The sequence below is a fragment of the Centroberyx gerrardi genome, chromosome 24 (assembly GCF_048128805.1).
Source record: "Centroberyx gerrardi isolate f3 chromosome 24, fCenGer3.hap1.cur.20231027, whole genome shotgun sequence".
Taxonomy (NCBI): Eukaryota; Metazoa; Chordata; class Actinopteri; order Beryciformes; family Berycidae; genus Centroberyx; species Centroberyx gerrardi.
The window spans coordinates 5,044,027-5,061,291 of record NC_136020.1 but is presented as its reverse complement, the minus strand read 5'-3'; the positions used below and the strand labels follow the sequence as shown (position 1 = coordinate 5,061,291).

The 17,265-nt window shown below is 47.4% G+C and overlaps 1 protein-coding gene across 1 annotated transcript; it reads right to left on the bottom strand.

Annotated features, from left to right (window-relative positions):
* Positions 1-1,419: 1,419 nt before the first annotated feature.
* Positions 1,420-17,109, bottom strand: LOC139928136 (UPF0606 protein KIAA1549). The gene is made up of 21 exons (XM_071920532.2): positions 16,974-17,109; positions 12,434-13,608; positions 12,226-12,385; positions 11,511-11,593; positions 10,775-11,074; positions 10,132-10,318; positions 9,944-10,003; positions 9,183-9,334; positions 8,821-8,998; positions 7,623-7,807; positions 6,885-7,090; positions 6,624-6,751; positions 5,612-5,626; positions 4,694-4,899; positions 3,850-4,085; positions 3,040-3,187; positions 2,464-2,658; positions 2,227-2,279; positions 2,016-2,143; positions 1,732-1,886; positions 1,420-1,644 (listed from the first exon to the last, which is right to left on the bottom strand). The coding sequence occupies exons 1-21, from the start codon at positions 17,107-17,109 to the stop codon at positions 1,420-1,422; spliced, it is 4,311 nt and encodes a 1,436-aa protein (XP_071776633.2).
* Positions 17,110-17,265: the final 156 nt, after the last annotated feature.

Here is a 17,265-nt window from a genome sequence, read left to right as displayed (position 1 = left end):
CTTAATTATCACCAAAACCTCGCAAATACAGCCCAGCAGCCCTGAATAGCTTCACACCCTCACCTCCTTTGGTTCAAGGCCAACATTAGACATAACTATTTATTTTTGTACCTTTATATAATTCAAGAAAAAGGGGAGGGGGGGGGAAAGGAGGCAAGGGGATGCATTATTCAGCGGCATACGGACACAGCAGCATACACTTATTACAGAACCTCTCGCCTACGATTGCCATGCTTTTCACTCTATCATATCAGGTTATTTCAGTCTGATTATTTGTAATCTATCTTATGTTATTATCCTATTTTCTATGGTTGTAATGCATGAGTGGTGTCCCAGCTCTCCCCACCTCCAGAAACACATCTTTTTACCCACCTAGTCACCTGATAGAGTAACTAATATATGGGGAGTGTTCCGCCCCCCGAAAGATGGATGTTACACATTGGTGCGTTTTGAGAGCAAGTGAAAAGCGCTATATAAAAGCAATGCGTCGGCATTACATATATATATATATATATATATATATATATATATACATTTTTTTTTCATTACCACCTATACATGAACACACGGGCGAGCAGCTATGCTAAGCAACGTCTCCACGGAGATAAACGAAACACGGCCGGCTCAAAATCTACAGCGAGCTCAAACACAAGAGGAATACAACCATAGAACAGTATTTTGGTCTTTTTTTTTGGGATCAAAATAAAGGATTTAAAGTATACTTTCATATATAGCAATAAAAAATAAGTAACATCTCAATACTCCAATAATAACTCTAACATTAATATTGTGCTCATTGGGATTTCTATCTTTGTACATATATTTATAGTCATTTTTATAGCTATTTATATATATTTTTTTCCTGTATTCGAGTCCCCATGCCCTAGGAACTGTGCGCCACCTCCAGCTGTCTACAGTGCAAGACCTCACCAATATGGTTAATGAATGGAGACCTCATCACCATGACTGATGAATGTGTGCGGAAGGCAATGCGTGGTCAATGACTAGATACTGTATGAGGCTGACAATTAGCACCACAGAAGGTCAGGAGGGGATGTGGATCCACTCCGGGAAGCACTTCAATGGAAATGTGAAGGGAACAAACTCCCATCCGGTGAAACGTTGAGCTGTAGAATGAGAAACTTGGACAGAGAGAGACAGAGGAGACCCTGTAAAGTACCGGGAAGTTGTCCTTTTTTTTCAGACTTGGGATAGTGGTCCAGAGTAATTTGGGCATAGCGGTACAGACGTGTCCGAGCCGATTCACTAACAATCGTCCAGAGTAGTTTGGATCAGTTTACCTGTTTTAGATTCAGGGTTTCAATCCAGTTCTGACAGGTTCAGAGTGGTGGAGAGGGTAACGGTTGAAACCAGTTCTGCCTGCTTGACGAGTCCTGATTCAAAGAGGTCCAGACCAGTCTAGGGGTAGCTGGACACAGCAGCCTGTTTCTGAGCAAGGCGTCGCAGCTCCTCCCTGATAGCCTTGATGAGCGAGGCGGAGCTGTGGGCGGAGGGCGAGGCGTCCTCCGGGGGGTACTCCGGAGTCGGGGAGGTCAGGAGCAGAGGCGGGGCCGAGGGGTCCCGCAACGAGGAGCTGGGCATCTGGAAAACGGAGGAGGAGGAGAACTCGGGGAACGACAGCACCTGTAGAGAGAAAGAGGGAGAGCGGGTGAACCCAAGACAAGAACAGGAAGGCAGACAAGAAATCCACTTCTCTGACAACGGACTCACGCTCTCTCTGCTGGCTCCAGGTCTGGACAGGTCCTGGTCTGAGTGCTGCTGGTTCCAGCTGGAGCCGGTGGGGCCCGACACGCTGCGGCCCACCCCAGGGTACGCACTGATCTGGCTGGACAAGCCCACTTGGGTCAAGTGGTGGAGCTGGGCACCTGGAGTCGACACGTTCACCATGGGAGAAATTATTGCACGCACACTCCAACTGATAACCTCCAACACACACTCAAGCACATGCAGTGTTGAATACAATCTTTTGATCCATAACACACACAGCACTGTACCTGTGCTGCCCCCTACTGGGCGAGGTCTGGAGGAGGAGGGAGGGTCCTCGTACTGCCCCCTGCTGGAATACACCGACTCCTGCAGCTGCTCATTGGTAGAGACGTACCCTCCTGAGCCCAGACCTTGCCTACACAGAAAATCAACAGTGGGTTAATTTCAGTCTGCATACCTAAAGCTGGCAGAATCCCCATTAAATGCATTGACACTCACCTCTGCAACAGGCCTTGGACTGACGTGGGAGACATTCCTAACTCTGCGTATCTCTGGAGGGAGAGAGGAGAAAGAGGGGGGAGAATGAAATCGCAGATATAGAAGGAACGCGACTTTAGCTCAAGAAGGCGAACTCACGGCAGAGAAGGGGCTGTGAGAGGGGGCCGCCGGGTAGGAGCCCCACTGCCTCCCCGGGGGCCGGGTCTGAGGGGAGGGGCTGGGCAGGGCGGGACTCACCCCCGTCAACCCGGCGCTGCCCTGCGAGGAGGGGGACACCAGGGCGAAGGCGTCGTCCAGCAGAGAGTGCATCTGCTGCCGCGCCTCCTCGATGGAGGGCTGGGGGGGCATGTAAGGGGGCGGGGCCGGGGCGGAGTCGAACACCTCGTCGTTCGGAGAGGGGCTGCCGTGGTCCGGGGGCAGGTCAGGGTCCGACTGGGAGAGAGATGAGAGAGAGAATAAGTGTGTGTGTGTGTTAGGGTTAGACGGATATATCAGGCTGATACCGACCACTCAGTGTCATCCACCTCCGATATGACTGATATGATGCAGTTTATTATAATCATCCTAGGTTTCAATAGAGTTTTAGTGTCCCATGATGGTCTAAATGCTGTTTCAGAGGCTTTTCCACCCTGACAAGAATACAATTCTGTTGGAAACTTAGAATTTTCTGGCATGAAAATAGTCAAACTTAAAGATAGAAAATATCAGCTATCAGCAGCTTTAACCAAAAAATATTGGTATCAGCCTTCAAAAACTCATATCGGTTGAACCCTTGTGTGAGTTAACATGCATTTGTTTATGTGTGCGTCTCACCATGTATGCCACATTGTTGAACCCTGGGTATTTCCTGTAGGTCGCGCTCTGATCGGTGAGCAGCCGGTCTCGGTCCGTCAGCCGGTCTGTATCAGGCAGGCTGCCAGGTCCTGGCTGACCTCGCCGCCCCCGAGGAGAGCGCCTCCCTCTGGAAGCACACAGACATACAGCTGTTCAGAAACTAACAAACGATGCATTTGGCGGTGAATCTTCCCCAGATATTATCAGTCAAGCATCAATTATTTTTCCCTAATTTTTCATGCAAGAATAAACTCTGGTGCAATTTCCTCCAGTAAGGCAATGGATTTCCTCCTCCTTCTTATTGGTCTGTGTGAGAACAGTCAATCATTCCCCAGTTTAAACAGTTTATTCAGCTGTCTTTGACACTGCAGAGGGCTGTGAAAGTGCCCACGCTCACTCTTCTTTGGCAAACTGGCTCGTAGTCTAAATATACAGAACTAACTTTGACAATACACTTGTGAAGAAAAAGTGTTTTCTCTGCCCAGAAGACAAAAACACTGAGAATTACTGCATCTCCTCATAGGTAGGATGCAATGCATTTCTGTGATAAAGGCAAGGCAATTGTAATGAAATGAGCAAAATGTATCTGGTTTGCAAATACATGCAGGTTCTTCATCTCATCCTCCGAAATCTGATCTGAACTCCAACACTCAGACATATAAAGTAGAGATGTATGAATGAAAATGTGCAGAAAAGTCTGTATTCCAAAAGTAGCAGCAGTAGTATCAGTTGCGGCAGAACTTACTCAGACATATAGAAACCACACAATTACTCATACGATGACATCACCTCTTCCTGGAGTCGGTGGGGGTCGGGGGCGAGGGCGCGTCGGCCTGCAGGATGCAGTCCATGTGGTCGTGGGCGGAGCTGTAGAGGCGCTGCGCCGCCCCGCCCTGTACCGGCCCGTCCCCGAACGCATCCAGGATGTCATCCATGGAGGGGAACTCGCACTGGCCCCGCCTCTTGGCCCGCTGCCGCAGCTTGTTCCTGTGGTGCTCGATCTCCGACTTGTGCCTCAGGGCCACCTGCAGACACACACACGTGAACACATGCTCAGACAAACAGATATGAGGAAAGGCACCGAGGGGGTTATTGATTATGGCGCGCATGTGTGTATTCTCAGTTCTCTGATGATTCTGGCATGGCGAGCATGGAGCTTCCAGTGTGTGTGTATGTGTATGTGTGTATATATAACCAATATTGGTCTTAAAAATCAGATCTGGTCCAGTCAGCGTCATCCACCTCTGATATGATGCAGTTTGATTGATTACATATTATATAATAATACTACACTGGTTGTCTATGGGAAGACCTTAACCAGCATTGATTCTAATGAGACATTCACTATTACTATCATCATCATCCTTGATTTCAATGGAGAGTTTTAGTGTCCCATGATGGTCTAAATGCTGTTTCAGAGGCTTTTCCACCCTGACAAGAATAAAATTCTGGGAAATACAGAATAATTATAATTCTTTTAAAATTTTTGGCATGAAAATGGTATTAAATATCAGCAGCTTCAATCCTAAAATATCAGCATCAATATCAGCATTCGAAACCTGTATCAGTCGAACCCTAGTGTGCATGTGTGAGTGGTTTCAGTGTGTGTGTGTGTGTGTGTATGTTCTCCCACCTCTGTGTTGACTCTCTCGGTGAGCGTGGGGCTGGGCTGGCACTGCGTGTGCGGCGGCGGGCTGGGCCGCGGCTGCATGGCGATGAGCTGCACCTTGTTGGCCTGGCGCCGCGTGCCGTCGGACGAGCCGCGGGACAGGCGGTCCACGTGGTCAAAGATGGAGGACGAGGACAGCAGCTCGTCCGGGCCACTGCCGGAGGGACCCACTGGAAGGAGAGACAGGGAGAGGGCAGATACTGTAAGGAGTGGCGTAGTCGTGCTGCGTTCATGTCATGGGAAAAAACGGTAGAAACAAGCTTCCTGCTAGAAAATACTGTTCACCTCAGCTTTCAGGAGTAAATACTACTAGAAAATACTGTTCACTCAGCTTTCACATGGTAAATACTACTAGAAAATACTGTTCACTCAGCTTTCACATGGTAAATACTACTAGAAAATACTGTTCACCTCAGCTTTCACATGCTAAATACTACTTGGGAACTCTGTTTTTGGTGATGAACATCAATTTTTCCAAGTTACTGACCATCACCAACAAGGAAATACCTGCAGTCAAGTGTCGGGAATGATGTATTCATTTCAAATAAAACCAACAGAAATACCGCTATCATCTTGTGATGACAACTTAAAATATAACTACTTGCTGGATTTTGGTTGGGTTTGCTGTAAACGATGAACTCAGATGCATCACTCACTAAATGGATGTGTGTTAAGTGTGAAAAAGCTGATCAAGAACAATCAAAAGCTACAGAAAACTTCAATCATGGCATCCTGACGGCTTCAAGTGAGCATGAAAGCATGAACGCTTCCAAGTCATTGCAACGCTTATTCCCACGTGCCGTGAATGCAGCGTGACATGCAAGCACTTTGACACAATACATACATATTTTAACATACATGGAGAGAAAGGTCTAAACATACCGATCTTGCTCCTCCCTGTGGTCCAGATGGCAAGTGAAGAGGAAAAGACATAGTCAGTTGGATAAAGAACAGAAAGACAATGCATTCAGGTAAACGTAAAGGCACGAGCAGAATAACAGCTTTGTTTCCCTCCTGCATCCTCCCCTAAAGAGTTCTCCATCCTGCTTTTCACTTCCAGTCATCCCTCTCTCCTCTTTTTTTCCTCTCCGTCCCTCCTGTGGCTTCTCCTCTCTCTCTCTCTCTCGCTTCCCTTCTCTTTGATGGAGCTCCTTTAATCAGCTGTTCTCCCGCTGAGCAAGCAGATCGTCATCTCTAGGGCACACACACACACACACAACCCACCTCATACGCACAGAGACACGCCTACACACACTCGCATGCATACACACAGTCACTGTCTCACTGCCTTACTTACACATACATTCTTGCACACACACACATATGGATCGGGGTTCGACCGATGTGGGTTTTTGAAGGCAGATACCAATATTTTTTGACTGACGCTGCCAATATTATGCTGATATTCATCACTCATTCGTTAAATTTGACCATTTTCATGCCAAAAAATTACAAGTATTCAGTATTTCCCTCATTTAAACCATGGGGCAAAGTCTCCATGGAAACCCTGGATAATAATACTACTAATAATAACAACATATTCATGCATACTTGTGTGAAATCTGATCAAAGTGTTGCATTAGAATCAATTCAGGTTAAGACAGTGTAACATTAATCAAAACTGCAAACTGCATCATATCTATCATATTGACTGACTGATATTCTGATTTTTAATTAAATATCGTCCCCAAATATCAGCAAACCGTTGTATCCGTCTAACCCTAATATGGATTACTCCCACACACTCCCACACACACACACACACACACACACAAATAACACATGCACTCCTCACATGCCCTCTCCTCCAATTATCCTTGACATTTCAACACGCGCATGCCCAGCAGAATGAAATCTGTCAGCACAACAGTTGAGATGAGAGAGCGTCTCTTGCCGTTTTTGGGCGTCTTTCGATGCTGCTTCCCCTCGCTGGGCGTGGCCACGGGTCTGGTGCTTTCCTCCGCCGATTCTCTGCCGCTGGATTGGTCGCTGCCTAACGAGTCCCCGTCGGACGGGCTGAGCCTGAGAGAAGAGAGGGAAGAGTGCCGGTGTGTTTTTTACGGTATACCAGTTTATGTCCTATGTAGGTGTGACGACATTTTCTGTAAGTGTGTGTGTGTGTAAAGCAGAGAAAGAGGGAGTGTGTGTCGCTGACCTGCCCCTGCGGCGGCTGGACCGGACCGCCTTGGTGGAGGATCCCTTGGATTTGGGGGTGTTTAAGTCCCCGCCGTCGGAGGGCGTGACCTCTTTGACGGGCGCGGGGAGGGGGCCGGGCTCCTGGATGACCATGATGTCATCTTTGCTGTGCTGACCCAGATGCAGCTTGGCAAAGTCAAAGCCCTTCACACTGGGAGCCTGCAGCTGGAGAGAGGCACGCATTCCAACACGTTAGCTGGGTGTATGTGTGTGAGTGTGTGTGTGTGTGTGTGTGTGTGTGTGTGTGTGTGTGTTGAGTCAACTTGCCCTGAGCATCCACCTCTTTTTTTCATGCTTCAGTGTGTGTACCTACTATATGCCTATATGTGTGACTGTATGTATGCACACCAATTTATGCATGATCTGTATTTGCTTGCATGTATGTGTGTGTGTTAGGGATGGGACATTATGTTCATCTCACAAAACAGCAATTTAAAAATGTCTTTACAAAGTGAAAATAATATAATTTGCATGGAGAGCTTGTGAAATTGTGATGGGCAAGCCGTCTCATTTGTGATTACTACAGCAGAATAAAATGGTGATAATATCACGATTCATTTTTCTGCCCCATGATACGTATTGTCACATTTTTGTATCGCGATATATTGAATTTCGATATATCGCCCATCCCTAGTGTGTGTGTATGTACAGCAGAGCTTTGAGTCAGAAGAAAAGGTGTACTCATGCCCCCCCTGACCTTCTGTCTCTGCTGGATGGTGTTGATGGCGTCCGGCTGGAACTCCAGCTTCTCGGAGCCGCACAGCTTCCAGTAGAGGATGATGATGATGAAGACGGCCAGCAGGACGGGGACCACCACCCCCACGATCAGCCAGATGCTGCTGCTCTGGGTCTCGGACGGCGGCACCGACAGGGTTTCCACAGCTAGAGAGGAGACGCCGGCGCAAAGCGGTCGGGTCGGGACGTTTAAATTCATGACATCATTTTTTTGTGTACATTTACCTCATGTCACCCTTTCCCCACTGAATCATAATCTGTCTCTACTCACCCTAAGTGCTTCCTAAAAATATCCCTTCTTTCTCTCTGCTTAGCTCGTATTCTTTTTATTTGCCTCACATGCCTTTGCTCTTACATCATCATTCTATAGTTCCAGGATTTTTGTAACAGCACTATAAGACCCTGACCTTACGTCTTCAGGGGTAAATGACAAAAATAAAGCATCTTGTATTTCCTGTTGCATATTTTTAAAATGTACAACTGTTTATGCTTTGTTTAAATATATAATAATGTATTTACTGCTTGGTCTAAAACTTGGCTATACATTGCCAAAAGATCCTGGGCTATATGAGAGCTAAAGCATAGACACAATGTTAAAATTCTAGTCAAGTGCCCAGTGACATGAAAAAAAAAAAAATATATATATATATATATTCTTTGGTTAGCTAACCCTAACCCTTCAATATGGAACCATAATGATGAACCCTCTGAATTGTAAAAATAAAAAAAATGGTAAAAGTAAATGAGTAAATACTAAATTAATAAAGAAAGAGCTGAGTGTGGTTCTTAAAATGTTATTGTAATAATGCTGGTATGTTAAAATAAAAAAAAAGGTTACAAATAAAAATAAATGAATAAAATAATAAATAAAGGGCCAAATGTGGTTTTTAAAAAGTCACTTTAATACTGCTGATTTGCAACATTAATGTATGCGTAAAGGGATCTTTATAGCACCAAAATGGGCTCCGCTATATATAAAACCTAAAGAACCCTTTTCTGGTACTATATGGAACCCTTTTTGGCAAAAGTGTAGAACAGTGAATAGATAGCATAAGAAAGGTGATAAAATCCTATGCACATGGCTAATTGCAAAGCTTATCTGATCAGCCAAGGTCATTTGTATTTTTTTTGACTGAACTAGAATAAGAAGTCAGACTCACGCTGGGCCAGTGGCCTCTGGACTCGGTGGCCCAGGACGATGGCGGCTCTCTGAAGGTCTAGGCGGTTGAGGGTGGCGGCGGTAGCTTCGGCTGGGATACGCTCTCCGCCGGGACCCTCCACAAAATACAGCACCTCCAGGGGCCGCTCAACCCCCGACAGCCTCGCTACTCGCACCACCTGGGAACAGCACACACACTCTGTCAGAACGGATGCATGTTGTGGAGAGATTTACAATAAATCCGACATGGCATGAACCCCGCATTAGAGAACTAGACAGCAAAAACAGAAAGAGAGAGACACAGGATGAGTGCGCATGTGAATGTGCATGTACGTAGGTGTGTGTGTGTGTGTGTGTGTGTACCTGTAAACTGTTGTTGCCCACAGCAGTAGCTCTCTTCCAGCGCCGTTTGGTGCTTTCTCCCAGTCCCTCCTCCAGCAGCAGAGCCAGACGTCTCTCCAAACGAGCTTTGAAGCTCCGTTCTGTCACCAGCTGCTCCTGAACACCCAGTAGAACTGAAACACACACACACATGCACACACACACACACACACACACAAAGCTGAACCTCAGACAAACTAAACTAAATTATTTTCAAGCTCATTCTGTTGGGGAGCACATTTTCAAAATATTCTTTTCCTGTTGCCCAAACTGACTTTGCAAGCTTTTATGGTTTTCCATTTTTTAGGCTATTAAAGGAGCAATGAGTTGTTTTACTGGACATTTGCACAAAATGACCATTATATATCTGTGGGGGGTTGATAGGGTTGTTGATCAATACTAATGACTCAACGATTACTTGGCCAGGTGCTGAGATTTCTGGCTCTCAAAACTCACTTTCGGGTCCATTCTCATTTTCAACTGCTCAGTGATGGAGGATGCTACAGCTAGCTTACTCCTCTCTACTATTAAAATGTGACTTTATTGTTTGTGTCAACTACAGGCCACCGTAATTCAAGGGAATAGGGGGGCCGTAGAGACTTGTGTAGGAGGAGACAAGTTCTATCAATGTTGCAATTCCTACTGGCCACTGATAGAGGATAATAGAGGCCCTAGATTATCTAATGCCCCTTTAACTATACAGCCTACAGTTTCACTAAGGGAAAGCAGTGAGGCGGTTTTACCTGTGCGAACCCATGTGGAGCGTAGATGGTGAGAGGTATTCAGCTCAGGATAGTGGAAAGCTGTGGACACACACACACACACACACACACACACACACACTTAGGTACTCACTCAAGTGCAAGAAGCTTTGGTAAAGATGAGGTGCATGTATGAAAATATACAGTGTGTGTTTGTGTGTGTAGCTTACGCTCAGCAATCTGCAGGGTGGGAAAGCCCAGGTAGAAGCTGAACTCGACCACGCTGAGCTTCCTCAGGTGTTCGCTGACCTCTGACCCCGGCAGGTAGCCCCGCCCATCACGCACCGCGAAGGTGACGTCCACCGGAACCTTCTGCTCCCCCACCGGCCTGGCCACGCCCATGGTGATGTTGAGTAGCTGGAGAGCACACACACAGAGAATGAGAGAATCACACTGTGTGTACTAGGGTTTGACCAATGTGGGTTTTTGAAGGCTGATGGATTGAAGCTGCTGATAACCAATCATTTGTGCAGATATTTCTTTAAATTTGACCATTTTCATGCCAAAAATTTCAAAGAATTACAATTATTCAGTGTTTCCCCCAGAATTTCATTCTTGTCAGGGTGGAAAAACATCTGAAACTGCATTTAGACCATCATGGGACACTAAAACTCTCCACTGAAACCCAGGATGATGACAACCAGTGTAGTGTTGATCAATTCTATGTAATCAATCAAACTGCATCATATCAGAGGTGGACGACACTGAATAAAAGACCAAAATTGGCCCCATATATCGGCGATCTTATTCTGTACCACTAAGACTCTACAGTAACCAAATCTTTCTCCAACTTGATCAGCTTGACACACTCACCTGCACAGTGACGTTGCCCAGTTCATGTGAGCGCCGGCGCATCTCTGCGTAGGCCATGAGCAGCCCTCTCTCCACTCGCTCGCTGAAGTTACACACTCGCACGTCCACGTGGTTCGGCACAAACTGCAGCACGGAGTGGACCTGGTACCTGAGGTCGGGTATGATGTAGAGGGGGGAGACGGTGGGTATGGGGCTGGAGCTCCGTATTGGCTGGCGCAGGGCGTTGATGACGGACATGGCGGTGAAAATCAGCGGACCCGACACGACGCGGAAGGCAAAGCTGGACGGAGTTCTCAGGAACTGACAGGGAAAGCAAAGAGGAGGTCAGTGCAGGACGGTCTAAACCAGCGAGTCTCGACCATGTGCCATTGAGAGCCATGTGTATGCGGGTTTTCCTTCCAACCAAACACGACAGCAGCTGATTTCATTGATTAATTACTCCTCTCTGGTTGAAGGTATTTGGGTGCGTTCACACCAAGCATGTTTGGAACGGGTCAATTGAACATTTACTCCTTTTGTTCGGTTCAATTGAGCAGGTAAGAACAATTACATTCGAACTCGAGTAGCAAATAACTGCACTAAGGCGCCTGAAAATGTGAGTGTCAGTCGTCAAAACACAAGGGTTTATGGGTATAAGGAAAACCTGGATGTAGCTACATGGCTGTCGATGGCACATGCTTGAGAACCAGTGTTCTACATAGTATTATGTGATTCCAGTGTTTTGGTGTTTGTATACCTGAAGCTCTACTGAGCGGTTGAACTCTCTCTTCAAAATGTCTCTGACCTGAGTAAAGCCGACAGAGGAGCCTTTGGAACTGACTATAGAAGACAAAAAGACAGAGATCAGCTTTCAGTCATTCTTCAGGACAGACAGTTAAAGCTGCACATGGGGACTTCCCGTTTTGGCGGCGTCAAATGGCAGTGAAAGGTACCTGTTTCTTAAACTTCAACTCCCACAATTCATGCAAGGGGACGTCAGTAAACTGCACACAGCACACTCATGCTTATCAATCTGACCAGTCTGTGATGCTTTATACCAACAGAAACCAAAGAGACAAGAGAGCCAAAAGATCTATCATTGGTGAATCCAGCTTTCTCTGGACGGAGCGCTGCTCACTGCTGTTAAGGAGACAGTTTGTATTTTGGTCTTAAGCTTCAATTTGTCACCTCCTGTGGGTGGAGAAGTGTCCATACCGACACTAGAATTTCATTCGGGAAAATAGGGCAAATCAACAGCATCTCAATTAGTGGGGATGGACCACTCTTCTCTCTTGTAGCCCCACTTTGTGATTTAGACTGATAAGACGGGTGTATTTTTACATAAAAATCTTGCCTACTGCAGCTTTAAACACATAGAATCAAATTGCTTGACCACTTTACAAGTCTGCTCTACTGGCTGAGCTACATCAGACTCCACAGTACTTAGTAATACTGCTCAGTTGTTGTCTTACCCACTCTGACCAGGTACATCTCAGGCTTGGTGACGTTACAGAGGTACTGTCTGGAGGGGGGGGTCTGTGCCACCCTAGGCGTGGTGACCGGGGGGACTCTGGTCAGGCTGATCACCGTGATCTGCGTTGTCGTGGTGATGGCTGTAGTCGTGGTGGTAGCCTTGGTAGTGGTGGTGGTCGTGGGCCTGGTGGTGGGAGCCCTCGTTACAAGCGGTGGTTTTACCGTGATGGGGTCTCGATCCGGGGGCCTCTCGGGTCTCTCGGGACGGGCAGGTGGTCCTGGCGGAGGAGGAGGAGGGGCCCGGCTGGTGCTGTTGGAAGGGGGATGCGGAGGGCGTCTGCCTGGTGTGGGTGGGTGGTCTTTGGGCCGTGGAGCAGGAGGAGCGGAGGGTGTCCTGAAGGTGGGTCTGAGGGATGGAGCGGGCGGCCCCTCCTCACCCAGGAGAGTGGGGGAGACAGCAAGGGGCGGCGTGGGCCCTACTGAGGGTCGCTTGGGCTCCCGTTCCGGTGGAGGACCTGAGCTAGGGGACGGCGATGGAGGATGAGGGTGTGTGTGAGTATGTGTGTGGGTGTGTGTTGTGGTGGCTGTAGGAGTGATGACGGGTTTGGAGTCGGTCTGGTTGACCCTGTCCTGATCCGGGCTGGTGATTTGTCTGTCTCTCTCCCTCTGTCTCTCTCTTTCCTTCTCCCTCTCTCTCTCTCGCTCCCGGGCCAGCAGGTTGGTGTAGTACTCCAGGCTGTTCATGTCTGGCAGCAGCAGCTCGGTGGGCTCCAGAGGCAGCATGTCCTCCAGGTCGTAGTCCTCCTCGTCCCAGGTGGGGAACACGTCCGGCTGGGCGGGGTGGGTGTGCAGGCCCGCCCTGAACGGGACGGTCGGGGTGGAGGAGGAGGGAGCGAGGAGGAGGCGCGAGGAGAGAGGGAGGGTGGGGCGGGAGGGGAAGGACGTGTCATAGGAGACCCAGTCGCTGGTGTCGTCGTAGGGGTGGCTGGGCAGCGGCGTGGCCAGGGCCAGCTCCTCTCCGTCGGGCACCATGAAGGACAGAGTCTCTAGGTAGTCTCCGGAGCCCCACGCCTCCTCTAGGGAGGGGCCGTGCTCCCAGGGCGGGGGGGGCGTGAGGGTGGGCTGGCTGTGAGGGGGGAGGGGAGGGGGGTGGCTGGGAGACAGCAGGTCCGGGGGTCTCAGGAGGAGGTGGATGCCCTGAGCACCCGAGTCCGAGTCCTCGGCCGACCCTGCGCCGTTGCTACCCTGGTAACCGCTTTCTTTGGGTGGGCTGGCACCCGGGTGTCTGGAAGGGGAGGATGACGATGAGGATGATGGCGGTGCTGATGAAGAGGATGCCCGATGCGATGGAGGCTGTGCTGTCCTGTTGAAGTCCAGCACACCTGCAGGGAGAGAGAGAGGAGAAAAGAGACACTTAACAACACCCAGAACTCTGTGTGCACTGGCATGTGAAATGAGACAGAGAGAGAGAGAGAGAGAAATACATAATACATATGTAGTTTGCGTGTCCCTGCCTGTGCACATGATCTTGTGTGTCTGGTTAAAATGCATGTATGAAGCGGCAGGCTGAGCTGACTCCCTGCTGGTTAGTGACAGACTATTTAAGGCAACAACCAACACTGCTGAGAGCCCAGCAGCAGTTACCACCAACACACACACGGACACACACACACACACACGTCTAAGCCTAAGTCACAATGACAGACAAAAAGCACATGCCTATTATCACTTGGTTTTTCCTGGATGTGAGGACATTTTGACAAGAAAAATATCGATTAATGACTGTTAAAGTTGCACTAGGCAAGATTTTTATGTAAAAATACACCTGTCTTATCAGCCTAAATCACAAAGTGGGGCTGCAACAGAGAAGAGCGTCCCATCCCCACTAATTGAGACGCTGTAGATTCTCCCTATTTGCCCAAATTAAACTCTGGTGTCAGCATGGACATTGGCGGAAAATCTTCTCCACACCAGCCACTAAGAAGACGTTTAGTTTGCTGATGTCATCTTTCAGGATTTCTGGGTATTGAAGTCTCACAATTCAAACAGTTACCTCTTGCTGCCATTTGGGGTCGCCAACGTGCAAAATTACCTAGTGCAGCTTTAACTAAGAAACAGGATAAATATAATTCCTTAGCTCCGATTAATTTGTTAATGAATATTATAATTTTAGTGGTTCGACCAGATTGCGCACACATAGTATTAATTATCTGGAGTCAAACACAGAGCCTAAACCAAAACCTCTTTCTCCCTGTTCTGTCTTTCTTTTTTACTCTGTTGAAAAACCCTTCTCTTCTTCCTCCCTTCTTCTTAAACCAATTTGTCATCTCTAACTCACACCACCACCCCCCAACACACACACACACACCAATTTGTCCCATGGGTTTTTTTTTTCCGATGAGGTGTAAAGGCTTCTGAAACAGCATTTAGACCACGTCACACTGAAACTCTCCATTGAAATTCAATACAAATTAATTCTTTGAGGCAGTTCCTGCAGTGTGGGAAACACTAATACACACACATGCACACGCGCACACACACACACACACACACAGCGATCTGAATCACAGCAACCCAGCATCCTCCTCCACCTAGCCTTGACTGAGACCCTTTCATCTTGTGCCGGGTGCGTTGCCGTGGTGACGCTGTGCTTTGCGGCAGCATCACGTGCCGGATGGCGATGGGCTCATTGGTATGCTGGAGACGACGCTCTCAGCTCAGAGGCACTCTAGCCAACAGCATACAAGATCTACACACACACACACACAACACATACACACATTCATTACAGTGACATATAGTCGCCTAAGTGGGAGAGGGAGAGATAGGGAGGGAGGGAGCAGTATAAAGGATGGTGAGGAGAAAACCGAATTAGAGAAGGAGAGAACGATAGATAAAGCGAGGAGAGATCAGACTGGAGATTGGGTTTCTAAGAATAGCATCCCATAGCACCATTCAGTCGATCCATGTTGCTTTGATGACAATGATCTAATCACCTAAAGATACATCACTTTAAGCCCTCTGCAATCTAATATCATGTGTGATTTGGAGCGTGTGCGCTTGTCTTCTAATGTCTTGAGTGTGAGATCTTGTTACGTGACTAAATTATGTGTCTGTGGGAATGTGCGAGTTTCTCCCTGTACCTTTATAGGTCGTACGGGGGATGACTGTGCCTGCGTCCTGGCCTGATGACAGTACTGACTCACTGAGATGGAGGGCTGGAGACAGTGGGAGGAGTGAGAAAATACAGACTGGAATAGAAAATAACAGAGTGGGATGGGGGGATAAATGGAAGGATGCGAACGGCGCTTCATCTTGTATGTGATGACAGGGAAGCCAAGAATAATAATCATAACTAGGTGATACTTTATTGATCCGTGTAGGGACAAATTCACTTTTCACTTCCTCCCTCCAACAGGGAGGTCAGAGGTCGGGGTCAGCAACAGACCAGGGCGAAACGTTTGTTCCCAACGGTGTGAAGTGGGTTGCAACGTTCAGGGTGATTCTGCATTTTCATTGGGTACGTACAAACGCCTGTCAATCCATGCAATTGGTTCTGAGAATTCTTCAAGGCGGACGCACAGAATCGCCGTCTCAGTCAATAACAACCCATAATAAACACTTTGCAACAGGACGTTCAGTGCACTACCGTTTCCTTTTAAACTTCCTCTTTGCTACATTTTGGGGCATTTGAACATGCCAGCACAACTTTCTCACAAAATTGAGTGAAATGCACACTGCGCAGATTACATGTTGTGGACACGAATAATATGAAGATTATGTTCGTTCACCATGAAAGGATTATGTGACAATGAATTGGACATGCCATTTTCACCTGTTTGTCATGTGTCAAATGTCCCTGAAAATCAAATCTTCACTCACAGTAGAAAACTTCTTCACAGGTTCGGGAATTGAACCTGGATCATTAGAGGTAAATGTATCCGCCCATCCACCCTACTGCCTGTTTCTAGTCATGTCTCCTCCTTGTCTTCGCATTGGAAGACACTGGGATCATTTCACAAACCGTCAGGAAACCAAGCTGCTGGTGGGGATACAGTGTCTTGTTCGAGGACACTTCAGTGAGGTGGATACTTGCCGACATGGGGGCTTGAACCCGGGTCCTTGGCTTGAAGAGCCAGTTTAGAAAGGTTTTCTATAGCACCGTAAAGGTTCTATGTAGAACTGTTTGAGCATGGTGTTATAAAGAAACCTTAAAAAATGAATAAAATGTTCCACATCAGAAGTATTAAAAGCACTTTTTAAGAATGGGTTCTTTACTCTGATTTTAGCAGAGGTCATTTGAGTCATTTTGGTCCTTTATAGAACTGGATTTGCTTGGTCATTGCCCTCCATATTTGATAAAAACTACAGGATCAAATTTGGACTCACTCTTGTTATAAAGGGAAGTCCAGTTTCCACACCTTGCCATACCCTATTGATGCTTGGGTTAGACTGATATTTAGATTTGCTGATATCGGGTCAATATTGGCCTTTTATTGTCCACCAATGATAGAGGTTCAATCTCTGATAACCAATGGCAGTCTGTAAAAACCTCAATAAAACCTGCCTTAAGGAGCTGCTAATCCACCAGACAGAATTAATAAAAATAGTAAACTAAAAATATGGAACATATTGGCACAAAATATCGGCTATCAGCAGTTTCAGTCCAAAAATATCAGTATTGACCTTCAAAAACTCATATCGGTCAACACTCATGCCCTTAAAAACAGGTGCAATAACGACTTACCTGCAACAGGTGCGCTTGAGGTGACCATAGAAACCAACGTGCCCGCGACCAGCAGGAGCGCGCCAAATGTGCGCAGGCACGCGGAGATTCTGGGGTACATCCTCGTGCCTGCGCCCGCCGGGATCACAGGTTCCATCCCTCCTCAAAGGGCCGCCGGTCTGCGCCCGTTACAGCACGCTATGGGCCGGTCAGGAGGCCCTGGTATGAAACAAGGACATTTTAAAAAAAAAACGAAATACCTGTTGATATTATGTCGTCAAGTTTATTTTTACTCTAACAGCAGCAGCAGTCC